The following is a 13,778-nucleotide window of genomic DNA, read 5'->3' on the forward strand; positions in this document are numbered from 1 at the left end:
GTGATATGCAAGAAAATAGCCATCAATTTTAGAGATGAATACTGAAGTATGTAGTGGTGAAATGATACAACGTTTGAGATTTGTTCAAGATAACTTAGCAAAGTAAAAAAAAAAAAAAAACCTTAAGGTATACATGAAGAAAATATGACAAAATCTTGGTAATTGTTGAATGCGAGTGATGGATATAAGGCTACATTATACAGTCTCTCTACTTTTTTAGAATGATGAACAGTTTTGTAAGACATTTTAAATTTAGTGTTTAAAAAAAATTTTTGAGGGATGCCTGGGTGGCTCAGTCAGTTAGGCAGCTGCCTTTGGCCCAGGCCATGATCCCAGTGTCCTGGGATTGAGTCCCGCATGGGGGGGGGGGGGGTCTTTCTCTGCCAAATAAATAAATAAATAAATAAATAAATAAAATCTTTTAAAAAAGGCACCTCATTAAAAAAAATTTTTTAAATAAATTTTTTTTAAATATAGTTGACACACAATGTTACAATAGTCAGGTGTACAACACGGTGATTCAACATCTCTATATGCTACACTACGCTCACCACAAGTGTAGCTACCATCCGTCACCATACGATGCCATTAAAATATCATTGACTATATTCTCTGTACTATACCTTTTATTCCCATGACTTACTTATTCTGAAACTAGAAGCTTGTACTTCTCACTCCTTCAGTCATTTCGCCTATTTCCCTCATCCCCCTCCTCTTCCAGCAAACATCAGCTTGTTCTCTGTGTTTATAAGTCTGATTCTGCTTTTTGTTTATTCTTTTCTTTTTTTTATTCTACTTATGAGTGAAATTGAATGGTATTTGTTTTCCTTAGTCTGGCTTATTTCACTTAGCATAATACCCACAAGTTTCCTCCTTGTTGTTGCAAACGGAAGCCACAGTGTAAACAAACAAATCCGCAGCTTGAATACTTTGAATGGCCTTAGTTCTGAAACAGAAAGAACAAGATGCAAGTCCCTGCTTAAAGTAGCTTAAACCCAACCTCCTCGCTGTAGCAAATAAAATATTCTATTTTTTTAAATGATTTGGAAATAATGCTCTGGTTCATCACACAGCCTTGGGAAAATAAAAGCAGCATACTTTATCTTTGCAAATCAAATAAATCTTTGAAAACTGGTCCGTTTTCTACTCAACATATTGGGTCCTGATCTCTACTCTTCATACGGAGAGAAAAACTCAACCTTCACTATATGTATACTTTTGAAGGAAGCCAAAAGAAATTACAGATAATAACAACATACAAATACACAGGAGCACAGAATAGATAAAACACATTTTGCTTATATTTTGGTGAGCATTACAAAAACCAAGTGATGTAAATTGAGAGTAAAATTTTATGAATATTTAAAAAGAAATATTTCTTACTTTCAAGTCTATATAGTAAGCCTCCACCCTACACTGTACAGCTGTGGGACGCCAATCTACAGGACTTTCACATCTACGTACACGACTGCCTAATTCTTATAACTCACGGAAGTCACAGATAGCCAAATCTCTCCACACCGAAATATAATTCACTATGTGCTTCCTTTTTTTTTCCTATGTACTTCTTTAAATTGATACTTTCTCCTGAATTTATTATCTCAATTAGTGATGCCCCCATAAATACAGCACCTTCATGGTCTCTACATTCTTTCTTAACACTCCACTCAAGGCAGTTAGTCAAAAAGTTTCTTATTTCCTTAATATTTCTCAAATCTGATCCTACCTTTCCATCATCTCATACAAAGCCCTCATATCTCCTCACTGGATCACTGCTGTAGCTACTTACCAGTTATCCTCCCTCACAAAAGAAAGAATATAATAAAGAGAAGAAACAAATTTACTTTAAAACCAAAAAACAATATTGGAATTTAATAAGACCACATTTTTTTTCAGAGACTAATAAAATTCATAACTGTCTAGCCAGTGAAAAAGAGAGAAGATACAAAATAGAAATATTAGGAGAGGGGGAAATGACTTTTGATTTTGTAGACATTAGAAAGATAATAAGTAAATGTCATGAGCAAGCATGTGATTGCAAATTCGACCACTTAGATTAAACGTAAAAATTCCCTGAAAGACACGAACTCCAATGCTCGATCAAGAACAAGCATGTTTGGGAGGGACCCAGATGGCAGCAGAGGAGGCTCCTGAACTTCAGTTCACCCATGGATGGACTGAATGTACAACTACACATGGAGCAATTCCCTCTGGGAGAAACCTGGAAAGTACCCTACGCATCAGGTGAGTGAGAATAAAGCCACATCAAAATGGGTAGGAAAGGCTGAGACACAGTCTTGCCATAAACTCCACCCGTGACACAACACCATACAGTCAAGAGGAAACCCCCAACTCCCATCGTCTCCCTGAGGAGCAAAGAGTTTGGACTGTATACCTAGTTCTCCAACTTTTAAGACTTCCTTCCACCTTGAGGGATGGGCCCTCAAAACTCTTAGTTCGGAAATTCAATGGGGGCTTGTATCCTCAAGACTCACAGGATTATAGCAAATAAAGAAGCAGTTGTTAATAGGCTTGTGAGCACTCCCTATGGTATCTCAAGGCTCAGTCCAGAAAGAATGGGCAAAAATGCCTGTCTCCCTGTCTTCTCCTAGAAAGGGTCTGACTGCATACTTTACAAGCCTGAGGGTCTGGTTTCTAATTTAGCATGCATCTAGGAGCTGGCTGAGATCCTTCCCAGAGTTTGGTGGAACTGGTGGACACTTCTCACATGTTATCCCTCTGGACTGCTCCAACAACAAAACCAAATTACAAGCATCTCTCTGAAAGGAGTTTGTCTGCACATTTGGTGCCCCACTTTATGGCTTCTGAGGGATGGGTCCCCAAATTACCTATATCTGACAGCCAATGGGGCTTGCATTCACAAGCCCCACAGGAATATAGCAAACAAAGCAGTAGCTTTTCAACAGGTGCAAGAGCACCCCCCGCACCCCCCACTGCATGGCTATACATCTGAGCTCAGTGCAGGGGGAATAGGCAAAAATGTCCATTTTCCAGTTTCTCCCTGGAAGGTGCTTAACTACATATTTTCCTAGTGGTTGCTTAAGGGTCTGGCTTCTAATTAGCCTGCAGCTAAGTGCTGACTGCTATCCCCACCCCCCTTCTGGGACACTGACAAGTCTTGACAAACTCTCAACTATGGGAGACACAAAAAACAAAGATGGTGGCTTGGATAATGATAAATGTTTGAGAGACAACCTGGAACTCAGGCTGGGGTGACTGATGAGACCCAGTCTGTCAAGACTGGGAGAGGTGGCTGTTTTATCTGATGTGCAGAAACCAAAATAGTCAAGGAAAATGAAGAAACAGGGGGATATGTAACAAACAAACAAAAAAAACAAGTAAATCACCAGAAACTGATTTTCGTGAAATGGAGGTAAATGATTTATCCAATAGAGAGCTCAAAATAGGGGCGCCTGGGTGGCTCAGTCCGTTAAATGCCTGCCTTTGGCTCCGGTCATGGTCTCAGCGTCCTGGGACTGAGCCCCACATGGGGCTTCCTGCTCAGGGGGGAGCCTGTTTCTCTCTCTCCCTACTTGTGCTCTCTATCTTTCTGTCAAATAAATAAACAAAATCTTAAAAAAAAAAAGAGAGAGAGAGAGAGAGCTCAAAATAATGGTTGTAAAGATGCTGAGTTCAGGAGATCAGTGCATGAACAAAGTGAGAACTTTGACAAAAAGAAAAAAATAAAAGACAGAGAATCTTAAAAGCAGGAAGAGAAAAACAACTTGTTATTCACAGGGGATCCGCATAAGACTATCAGTGGATTTTCAGAGGAAACTCTGCAGCCCAGGAGGGAGTGAGATGATATATTCAAACTGTTGCAAGGAAAAAAGATACCTGCCAACCAAGAATACTCTAGTTGGCAAAACTGTCTTTCAGAATTGAAAGAGATAAAGAGTTTTCCAGATAAACAAAAGCTGAAGAAGTTCATCATCACCAAACTGACAGTTATATGGATCAATAAATCAATGGAACAGAGAGTACAGAATTAGACTGTCACAAGTATAGTCAATTGATTTTTGACAAAGTTGCCAAATTAATTCAATGGAGAAAGGATAATTTTTCTAATAAGCGGAATTGGAAAGATAAGAGTGGAAAAGAAAATCCCAAAGAGTCTTAAACTCTGTATCATACCATGTACAAAAAATAACTTGAAATGAATCATAGATCTCAATGTATGACATCTAGAAGAAAACTGTGGTATTAAAAGTTGGCTTGTGGATGTTGCAAAGATTTCTTAAATAGGACACAAAAAGCTCAAATTATAAATCAATAAATTAGACTACTCCATCAAAATTTTTAAAAAGTTCTTCAAAAGATACCAGTAAGAAAATGGAATGAAAGTCACAAACTAGGAGAAAATACTGCAACATTTATATCTGACAACAGACCCTTACTTAGTGTAAATAAAGAACTATTATAACTCAATAATAAAATGATAAACATCCCAATTTGGAAATGGCAAGAAGCTTTTGAACAGATACTTCATCAAAGATATATAGATTGTAATTAAGCACATGAAATGATGGCCAACATCAGTATTTAGGAAAATGCATATTAAAACCACAAAGAGATGCCACTATACACCTATTTGAATGGCTTTAAAAAATCCTAACCATACTAAGTTTTGGCAATGTACAACCACTTTGGAAAGAAGTTCGGCAATTTTAAGAATACAAATCATGTACCTACCACGTGACCCAAAGGAAAGGAAAGAATACGTCTATGCAAAAACTTGTAAACAAATATTTATAGCAACCTAAACTAGGGGAAAAAAATTTGACCCTAACCCTAAAAGACGAATAGATGAACATTTTGGGAGTATATCTTATAGTGGAATATTGCTCAGAAATAAAAAGAGACAAAGTATTGCCTCACACACCAACCTGTTTGAATCTCAAAATAGTTGTAATGAGTGAAAGGAGTCAGACCCAAAAAATGTACATATGACTCTTTTACATAAAAGGGCAAAATTTCCAAACGATAGTATCAGAAGGCAGACTAGTGGTTGCCTGAGTGGGTTACAAAAGGCATATGGAAACTTATTAGGGTGATAGATATAGTCATTATCTTGATTGTGGTGAGGGTTTTGTGGCTAGATACATATGCCAAAACTAATCCAATTGTATAATTCAAATGTGCAGTTTTATTGCATACAATTATACTTCAATAAATGTTAAAAAAAAGGGGGGGGGAGGGCAGAGAGACAGCCACACCTAAAGATCTGAAAATACTTTAATGGTTTTCAATCGCAATAAAATAGTGAAATTTCTGTAAGCAGAAATTTTTTAGAAAACTACCTCATAAATTTTTTAAAATATAAATAAATATTGCTCAAATACTCTAGTGCACCAATTAACAATGAAGTAGGAACAGAGAGAATAGATGTCAACTACATACACAGGTTTACTCTAATTTCCTCATTCACTCAACCAATATATATACCTGGATATATACTAATATAAAAAAGCCCCTCTTCTCAAGTTTTCATTCTATAATTATTATAAATTATCATAAAATTTTATTAAGTCTTTAAAACACCCTCACAATCTGAGCAAATACAAACATAAAACATAGATTACAAATACCAGGAAGGCATTCAAGTTTTTTTAGGGCTAGGTTCTCATAGAAAAAAAAAAAATGACTCTAAACTCCGACATTAAAAACAAAAATAAAAAGCAAAACAAAGATCCCTTTCCTTGTCTCATTGCTCCTTTTTATACTTAGTAGACTTAATTTAGGTCATAATTTAAATTTTATTTTTGCTATAACTAATTGTATTCCTTCCATTTTTTTTAATATAGTTCCAAAAAGCCAAATAAAATCTTTGTATATGTTTCATAGTATATGATTAAAAATAATTCTGGGAAACTTTAATTGATTCCATGATTTTATATCTTTTACTAGTCATACCTGGATTTCCAGTATTTGGTAAATGTAAAGAATTTCTTTGATTAGAAGTAAAATCTTTCCATATAACTTTTCACTAGCATTTCTGAGAAGATGTCTGTTTTCATTCAATAGTCATTTACCAAGTGGCCTATACCAGCTCAAGGGCACAAAACAAATATTGATTTCCCTATCTTCAGGAAATCTACTCTGTCTCAAAGAAGGTCCGAAAAATGAAGGAGAAAACATATCTGTTCCATGAAGCTGCCCAGGATAAGTGGAGGACATGTCATGTATTAAAAGACAAAGGCACTGGGGTGGCTCAGTTAGTTAAGCGTCCGAGTCTTGATTTCAGCTCAGGTTGTGATCTCAGGGTAACGGGATTGAGCCCCGGGTGGGGCTTTGCATGCTCAGCACAGAGCCTGCTTGAGATTCTCTCTCCCTCTCCTACTGGCCTTGCCCCTGCTCACGCTCTCTCTCTCTCCCCCTATATACATACATACTTTTAAAATAATTTTTTTAAAAAAGAGAGAAGATATAGTCCTAAGCTATGAGAAGAAAATAAAACAGCAGAGTCTCCATAGATGGTCATCAGGAGATACTCTGGTCATCAGGCAGAAAAAGTGAGTATAACAGCGAAAGGGAGAAGAAAGTATAAAGGCAAACCTAATGATGCTATCATGGTTGCATATCAAAGAGGACCAATTTCTCCACAATTAGGAACTGGGGGCAGGTGAAAGTCAGCGGTTAAGAGACAAGGAAAGGATGAAAATTGGGATACTTAAATTTATTCCTTCTGTAATTGAAATTTCAATTGGATTCAACGTAAGGTTTTTGACCCTGTCTTGGCCATTATAGAGAAATAATAAAACCAGTTCTCCAGAGTAAGTCTGAATCTCCTACATGCTCTACTTCTGCTATCCCTGCTGCCCAGAGCATTTCAGGTATTACCAATATGTCAGGATACCCTCTCCATTAATCACATTACAAGTGCCTGGTTTGCAGATTCAGCTGCTGTTTTGCTTTTGCTGTATAGCCATCAACATGTGGGCATAAAATAAATCCTAAACAGGCAACACTAAAGTTGGACTGGATCTTGGATATTATCTTGTAATGTATGAGGAAACTGAGGCCCAGGGTAATTAGATAATTTGCCCAAGGTCTCATAGCAAGTGGCATTTTGATAAATTAATAATTTTAGACTCTTCTAGAATCTGTTATTCTAGAATAGCTATGAATCTTAATTCATCTGCTTGTCTATCTGCTCATAATTTGCAAATTCTATGCATAGGGGCATGGGCTTAACACTGTTACTTGAGAAAATGGACTTAAACTATTAAATATTGCAATAAATTCGTGGTATAGAACTATTTTGAAAGGTTTTCTTTTGACAAATCTCTGTTATTACAAAGTCACAATGAAATATATTCAATACTAACTTTTCAACATTCTTTTTAGTTTTGGGGGAAGTATAATGGGATAGTTTTGTGGGGGTTTCTGTTGTTATTGTTCTTTTTGAGACAGGAGATAATTATGAAAGGAACCAAAGAAGAAACTTTTCTATGTCAAATAAAAATAAATTTTGGGAAATATTTGTCTCTATATCCAAAGAATCTTACTCTATGGGGTTTGAACTAAAAAGTCATAATATCACCAAATTGATATTTACTGCTAAAAGTACAAAAACCCTGCCTTATATAGCTTAATTTTAGAAAACCTAATTTTGGAAAACAAACTGTTCCAATGAGAGTATAAACCATGAGAGTACAAACCATGCTTCAAATATTTTATGTTTTCATAACTTGAGTGGAATAAAATCCATTCATTTCCAAGACAATGTACTTACTGATTTAGGACAGGCGTGTAGGCAGTTTTATCCTCATCAATAATAGTAACCATCAGTGTAATAAGCTGGGGCCAAAAATCCAAATTCTTAGTTGTCGGTCCCTGATCTTCACGAGGAATGTCCTGTTTCTTACTCTGCTCACAAGGTCACACGACATGCAAAAGAAAAGATTAAATGATATGACTTTAGTTTACCACTGTCAAATGGAAGGATTAGAGAAAAGTGGTTATGGAAAAATTCTTAGGTCATGTGAGCCAAAGCTATTAAATTCAGGTTTCCATTCTTCATTGAATGATATCCCACAGGATAAAGTCACAATGGCCAGGCCACACTTGCATTTCTCCATCCTTTGGTTTTGAATTGGAGGTTGCTCTTTCTTAATTGCAGTTCATGATCTTAGGAATTATCATAGAATATTAGATAATTATCATTATAGATAGATAATTATCATTAGATAATCTATCATCTACATAGATAATTATCATTATCCTTTTAATAGGGCTTCTTCCAAGGACAGAGGTTGAATTCTGTGTATAAAGGTGTGTGTGTATGTGTGTGTATATTTTATCCTGCCTAAATATTTTGTCCACAGTCACATTGGTGGTAAGTGGGCAGAACTCAAGGTTGTCTGGTTACAAAGCCAGTACCGTTAAATTCTACAGTATATAAATGTTCTATGAATGGCCTGGACCATTTTCATTCCACCCACAAATGCATCTAGTTAACTAAAAGTTATGTATCTTTCTTGTGTGTGTGTACGTTTAAATCATATTTAAATCTTTGATTTATCATGCTTCATGAATTCTCCAGCTCTCGCCTCTGAGAGTGTTGTCCAGGATGATCTAAGTTTATAATGAGATGAACAGAATACAATAACAATCTCGTATGTTTCACATATCGACGTCATACTCAATACATGCAATTCTTTTGTTTGGTGGGTAATCTTAGAGAACCTCTTTTACATTTACTTTAAATAATTAGGCAAAAAAGATAAAGGCAGAGACAACTTCCGCTCAAGTATACAAATAAGTAGGAAGCATATGGCTTCCCTAATTATTTTTGCCAAATGATTTACAAGCTTATAGGTCCAGGATATCTGAAAACTTCAATTTGTGGTTCAGGAAATTCAGGGGTTCTCTGGCAGAAAAAGTGGATTAGACCTTATCAAGCCCAAACTATTGCTATTTCCAATGATGTCTCATCTAAAGATCAACCACCCTCTGCTAAATGGTTGTATGCATGTCTTCTAATGCTGCCCAAGACACGTAACCCGACCTGAGTGAGTCATCATCACATTATTGTCCTCACTTAAGTTAAAATATAGTCCTATGTTGAATCCACTTCCTATTACAGAACTCCATACACTATAATGTACCTTTGGGGACATGTATTTTCCTAAGGTGCTTCCAAGTGCTGTTGATTTACCTTTATGCTCAAAATGCAACAGATATTAAATGTTGGAGAGCTAAATTAGTCCAAAAATCACTGGCTGGCACAAATTACTTCAAATTGCCAGAATGAACTATAAGTACTCTCCAATGGTTCTTAAGAGCCTTGTATATGTAGTCCTGGAGAACCACTTGAAACTTCTTGGCAGGCTTCCTCTTTCAATTCCTGAGATACATCAAGGCACATCAGAAAATCTTCAGGAAGAAAATCAGGCAGCAATACAGGCTTATAAATATCCAGCTTTGCCTACTTTCAAGTTACATTTTCTGTTTAAATTTATCTTTCTTTGGTGAACGAGATTTTATTATTGTTACAATAATGTGATTATTTACTCATTAGATTAAGTTCAATAGATTTCTTCCTCTGTGATGTATTTAAAAATCAAGAGACCCTGGTAGATTATAAAGGTTGTAAATAAAATTAGTTCTGATGGCCACAGCATTTGTTTCTCAAATATATCTGAACTTGATTAATACTGTCATTAATCATCATGGTGTGTATACAGCAAAACAGTATGTCTAGCTTATTTTAAGTAATGCGATTAAATGAAAGCAAATGACTCTAGATGACATGTCTAACATCACAGTCACTTACTGTCATTCTGTAAAGAGTAATACAGAAAGAAGGAGAGAATAAAGTAGTCAAATATGTATTGATTCCAAAATCCCTTAGCTGTCACAAATTCTACTTTCATTACTCTTTTTTATGACATTAGAAGATTATAGATGGCACCATTTTTTCATCAAATTCTGTGTGTTGCCCCAGAATAAGCCAAACTGGATGTTGAATCAAAAGTTTTTACATACCACATAACATTATAATAAATCAAGCTATCCCTAAATTAATAGTGCACTTTAACAGCCTGCATGTTTAAAAGAATGAGGTACAATCATGTATATTGAAATATTTACCAGATTTCTTAAAGATTAATTTTTTTCTTTTTTTTTTAAAAGATTTTATTTATTTATTCAACAGAGATACAGACAGCCAGCGAGAGAGGGAACACAAGCAGGGGGAGTGGGAGAGGAAGAAGCAGGCTCATAGTGGGGAAGCCTGATGTGGGGCTCGATCCCATAACGCCGGGATCACGCCCTGAGCCGAAGGCAGACGCCCAACCGCTGTGCCACCCAAGCGCCCCAAGATTAATTTTTTTCTAAGCAACACTTTACTAATATTCTAGAAGTCTATTGGGGCATTTGATCTTATGGTCAGAAAAATTAAGACAATGGTAGTAGAAATTTAGGAAGCTAGTAATAAGTACACTGATATTTACTGAAACCCTTACAAATTAATATTTATCATAAGAAAAATATGTTTTATATATTTACACTCTATATAATAAATAATGGTAAACCCATTAATGACAAGGAACAAATGGGAATACAGTCAGTTCATAAAACTATAACTTAGCAGATAGATTTTGATTATGATCATTAGAATTATAGTGATTAAGCACTATTTTCTTAATAGATTATTGAGGAAAGAGACTAGAAAAACTGTGAGAGTGTAACAGGAGAGAATTTGTGAACATGGGAAAGTTGCCAGGGTGTAGGATCAGCTGAAGAAATTTCCAGTGGTCATGTTTGTAAAGGATATTTCAATACAGAAAAGCTTTACCAGACAAGCTGACAAGATATACACTATACTTTTATAATATCGAATGAGAAAATATGAAGATATTCCATATAGAAAGAACTATTACATGCAAAAAAAATCAAAATAACAGATGCCATCTTCATGTTAGTGTAGGACTTATACAACACTTCTAAGTCTGCTACAAAATATGTGGCATTCCGTGTATTTGTTTAATAAGTATATAATTTTTAAACACCTCCTATTAGGAGTTGGCTAGACAAGAGCTGGGGAAGATACTTAGTAAAATAAGGGGATACTGAAATGCTAAAGTACACGACAGATACATAATTGGAGAATTACCAGCCATGTGAGGCAACAAGTGTGTCTTTTGACAGAGTATGTTTCTCTATCATTGGTTCTAGTGGATATTAGCATTATTTACACACACACACACACACACACACACACACTCTCCATGCTCAAACAAAGTAAGAAAACGCTTGCTTAAAACAAAGTTAAATAAATTATTTCTAGATTCCTGGAGTACCATGCTAATGTGCATCGTGATTCCCTAAGACGGTGGTTCTCACACTGTAGTGTTCGGCAGCACTGTTAGGAATGCTTGCTAAATTACAGACTGGCAGTCCTTACCCCAGAGTTGCTGACTCACCAGGGTGAGAGCGAGGCCTCAAAAATTTGCATATATAATGAAGTTCCTAGTAATGGTGGTGCTACTAGCTCAGAGACTAGTTTGAAAACCACTACTCTGAGAGCTAAAAATGGAGCATTAGTTCCTCAACTTTTAACTTGACAAAGCCCTCCACTCCCTTCCTCCTCTCCATCTCTCATGTTGCACAACTTTCCACAGAATAATCTTCCTTTGAACTTACTTCGGGAAACAAAAGGCTACAGAAATAGATGCAGTGGTCAAATCCTTTAGGACATGTGTGTCATGTCAAGGAATTAACATTTAAACCATATCTGATGAGGGCCATTAGAAGATTTCAAACATAGGACTACTTAATTACATTTTTGTTTTAAATGATTTGCCAGTAGCAGGAAGTTTAATTGAAGTTAAACTAATGAAACAGTTCATGAGGAAAACTGATGGACTCATGAACATATTTATGAAATGGTTAATAAGTGAAGTTGACAGAACTCATTGCCTAAGTGGTGAGAAAGAAGAGAGAGAGGGAGAAATCAAGTGGAACTATCCAGAAAGTAATTGGGTACATAAGTCTGGAGTTTAAAGCAACATTCTGGACTGCTGATATAGCTAGAAAAATTCCAGTATATATGTGATAACTGAAATTATGGAGTAAATAAGATTACTCAAAGAGAGGGAGAATATATGGCCAGAGGCAAGACCTTGGAGAAAAATATGAATAAGGAAAATAATACAACTTTATGAAAGAGTGACATAGATGGGGGAGTGAGTTGAAATGGGAAAGAATGGATCCAGAGTGTATGTGGGAGAATTGGCCTCAAACACATGAAGAACATAGCTTCTTCCGAGTCAGGCAATAGAGTCTGGCAGATAAGTCTTGTTGATGGTGAGAAAGAATAGCTAGGAATTTCTATCCTGAGATGTATAGGAAGAGGAGTAAATAGTAAAGATTTGAAACAGTCACCACAAGGAATGACAGAGAGCCCGAACTGGACCCACGGTGGCACCGCCAGGTAGCCTGGGAGCTTTGTGTAGGTAGAGTGGGTCCCTGAACTTACAGTGTCACTACTCTGGATAGTCATGGCTTTTCTGCAGAACTGGATTTAGAAGTCGAGGACGCGGTATTGGATTAGCTACTGAGGTACAGTAAAAGTAGGAAAAGAAAAAGAGATTAAATGTTTGACTAGAGTGGTTGAAGTGCTGGGACCAGTATTTATTTTGGTCCAGAGGAAGGAAGAAGAGAAACAGAAAAGCATAAAGAAACGCAAATCTTTTTCGTCTCACTTCTTTTCGACTTCTGCCAAGAGCTCATAGACACCCCAGCCCTCATATCACTATACCTCTTTTCTTTGTTCTGTAGACACATTACAGTGCTGGACAGGGTACAGACAATTGTAATCTCTGCGTTTTACAGAGGAGAAAACGAAGGCTGACGTGGTTTAAAGTGGTCCATCCAAGGTCACACAAGGTCCTCAAAGGCAGAACACCCAGACCTTGAAAATTTCATGTTCTTAAGGGAGCCTACTTTGCTCTACCCTCCCTTCACCTCAAGTTAAAAGTTAGTCAAGTTAAATAGAGAACAGAGTTGGATTTTGTCTGCTAAGTCATAAAGCAAATTAAGTTACTGATTAACAGGGCTTATGACATCTCCCCTAATTAAGTTTGAGAGCCATTGCCAAATGGAAACATTAATAATTTTAATTGACGATCTAAGTCTCCTTGTATATACACAAATGAAGCACCCTTTTGAAGGTGATATCAACACTTCCCATTACTATTTTTTCTTTTTTGCTTCTAGCAAAGCTCAGTTCACCACTTACTTAGACCATTTAAAAGTTCATCACCTTTCATCTACCTGCTTCAAAAGTTTTTTCCACTATTGTTCTTTAATGTCACTGTCAGAGATGCCTTCTTCTTCCCCTGAATTTTACTGGCATATAGTAAGTCACTTAAACTTTGCATATGAGTGGGAGAGATTCCAGGGAGTTAGGATGAATGAGCTGCATTTTGATCATACATTTAATGAAGAGCCCTTAGTATTCTGGCTGTACCATGGATCAGGAAACTAATGTTTCAGGCAAATAAAGCTGTGTCACCTTTGTCTTTCGGGGACAGCTGGGGCACCATCCATATACTGAATCCATGATTTATTATATAATTGGCTTTTTAAGTCCCTAGCAAAAGTGCCTAGGGCAACGTGAACTGCAACAATGAGAATCTAAAAGAAATACACTAAGGAGTAAAATTTGAGACTATATTCAAAGCAGCCACTGACCAGTGTTTTTCTAAGCAGATTCATCATGTTTATCAGAATACCCAGGTTGCTTATGA

General features: G+C 36.4%; 1 protein-coding gene across 2 annotated transcripts in view; it reads right to left on the reverse strand.

Annotated features, from left to right (window-relative positions):
- UNC13C (unc-13 homolog C) overlaps positions 1-13,778 on the reverse strand; it is a 538,361-nt gene that overhangs the window by 192,759 nt on the left and 331,824 nt on the right. For both annotated transcript variants that reach the window (XM_008705990.2, XM_040620622.1), the window contains one exon: positions 7,757-7,890. In XM_008705990.2, coding sequence (XP_008704212.2) covers positions 7,757-7,890 — 134 coding nt within the window. The remainder of the gene's footprint in view (positions 1-7,756; positions 7,891-13,778) is intronic.

The sequence above is a fragment of the Ursus maritimus genome, unplaced genomic scaffold (genome assembly GCF_017311325.1).
Source record: "Ursus maritimus isolate PB19 unplaced genomic scaffold, ASM1731132v1 scaffold_35, whole genome shotgun sequence".
NCBI classification, from domain to species: Eukaryota; Metazoa; Chordata; class Mammalia; order Carnivora; family Ursidae; genus Ursus; species Ursus maritimus.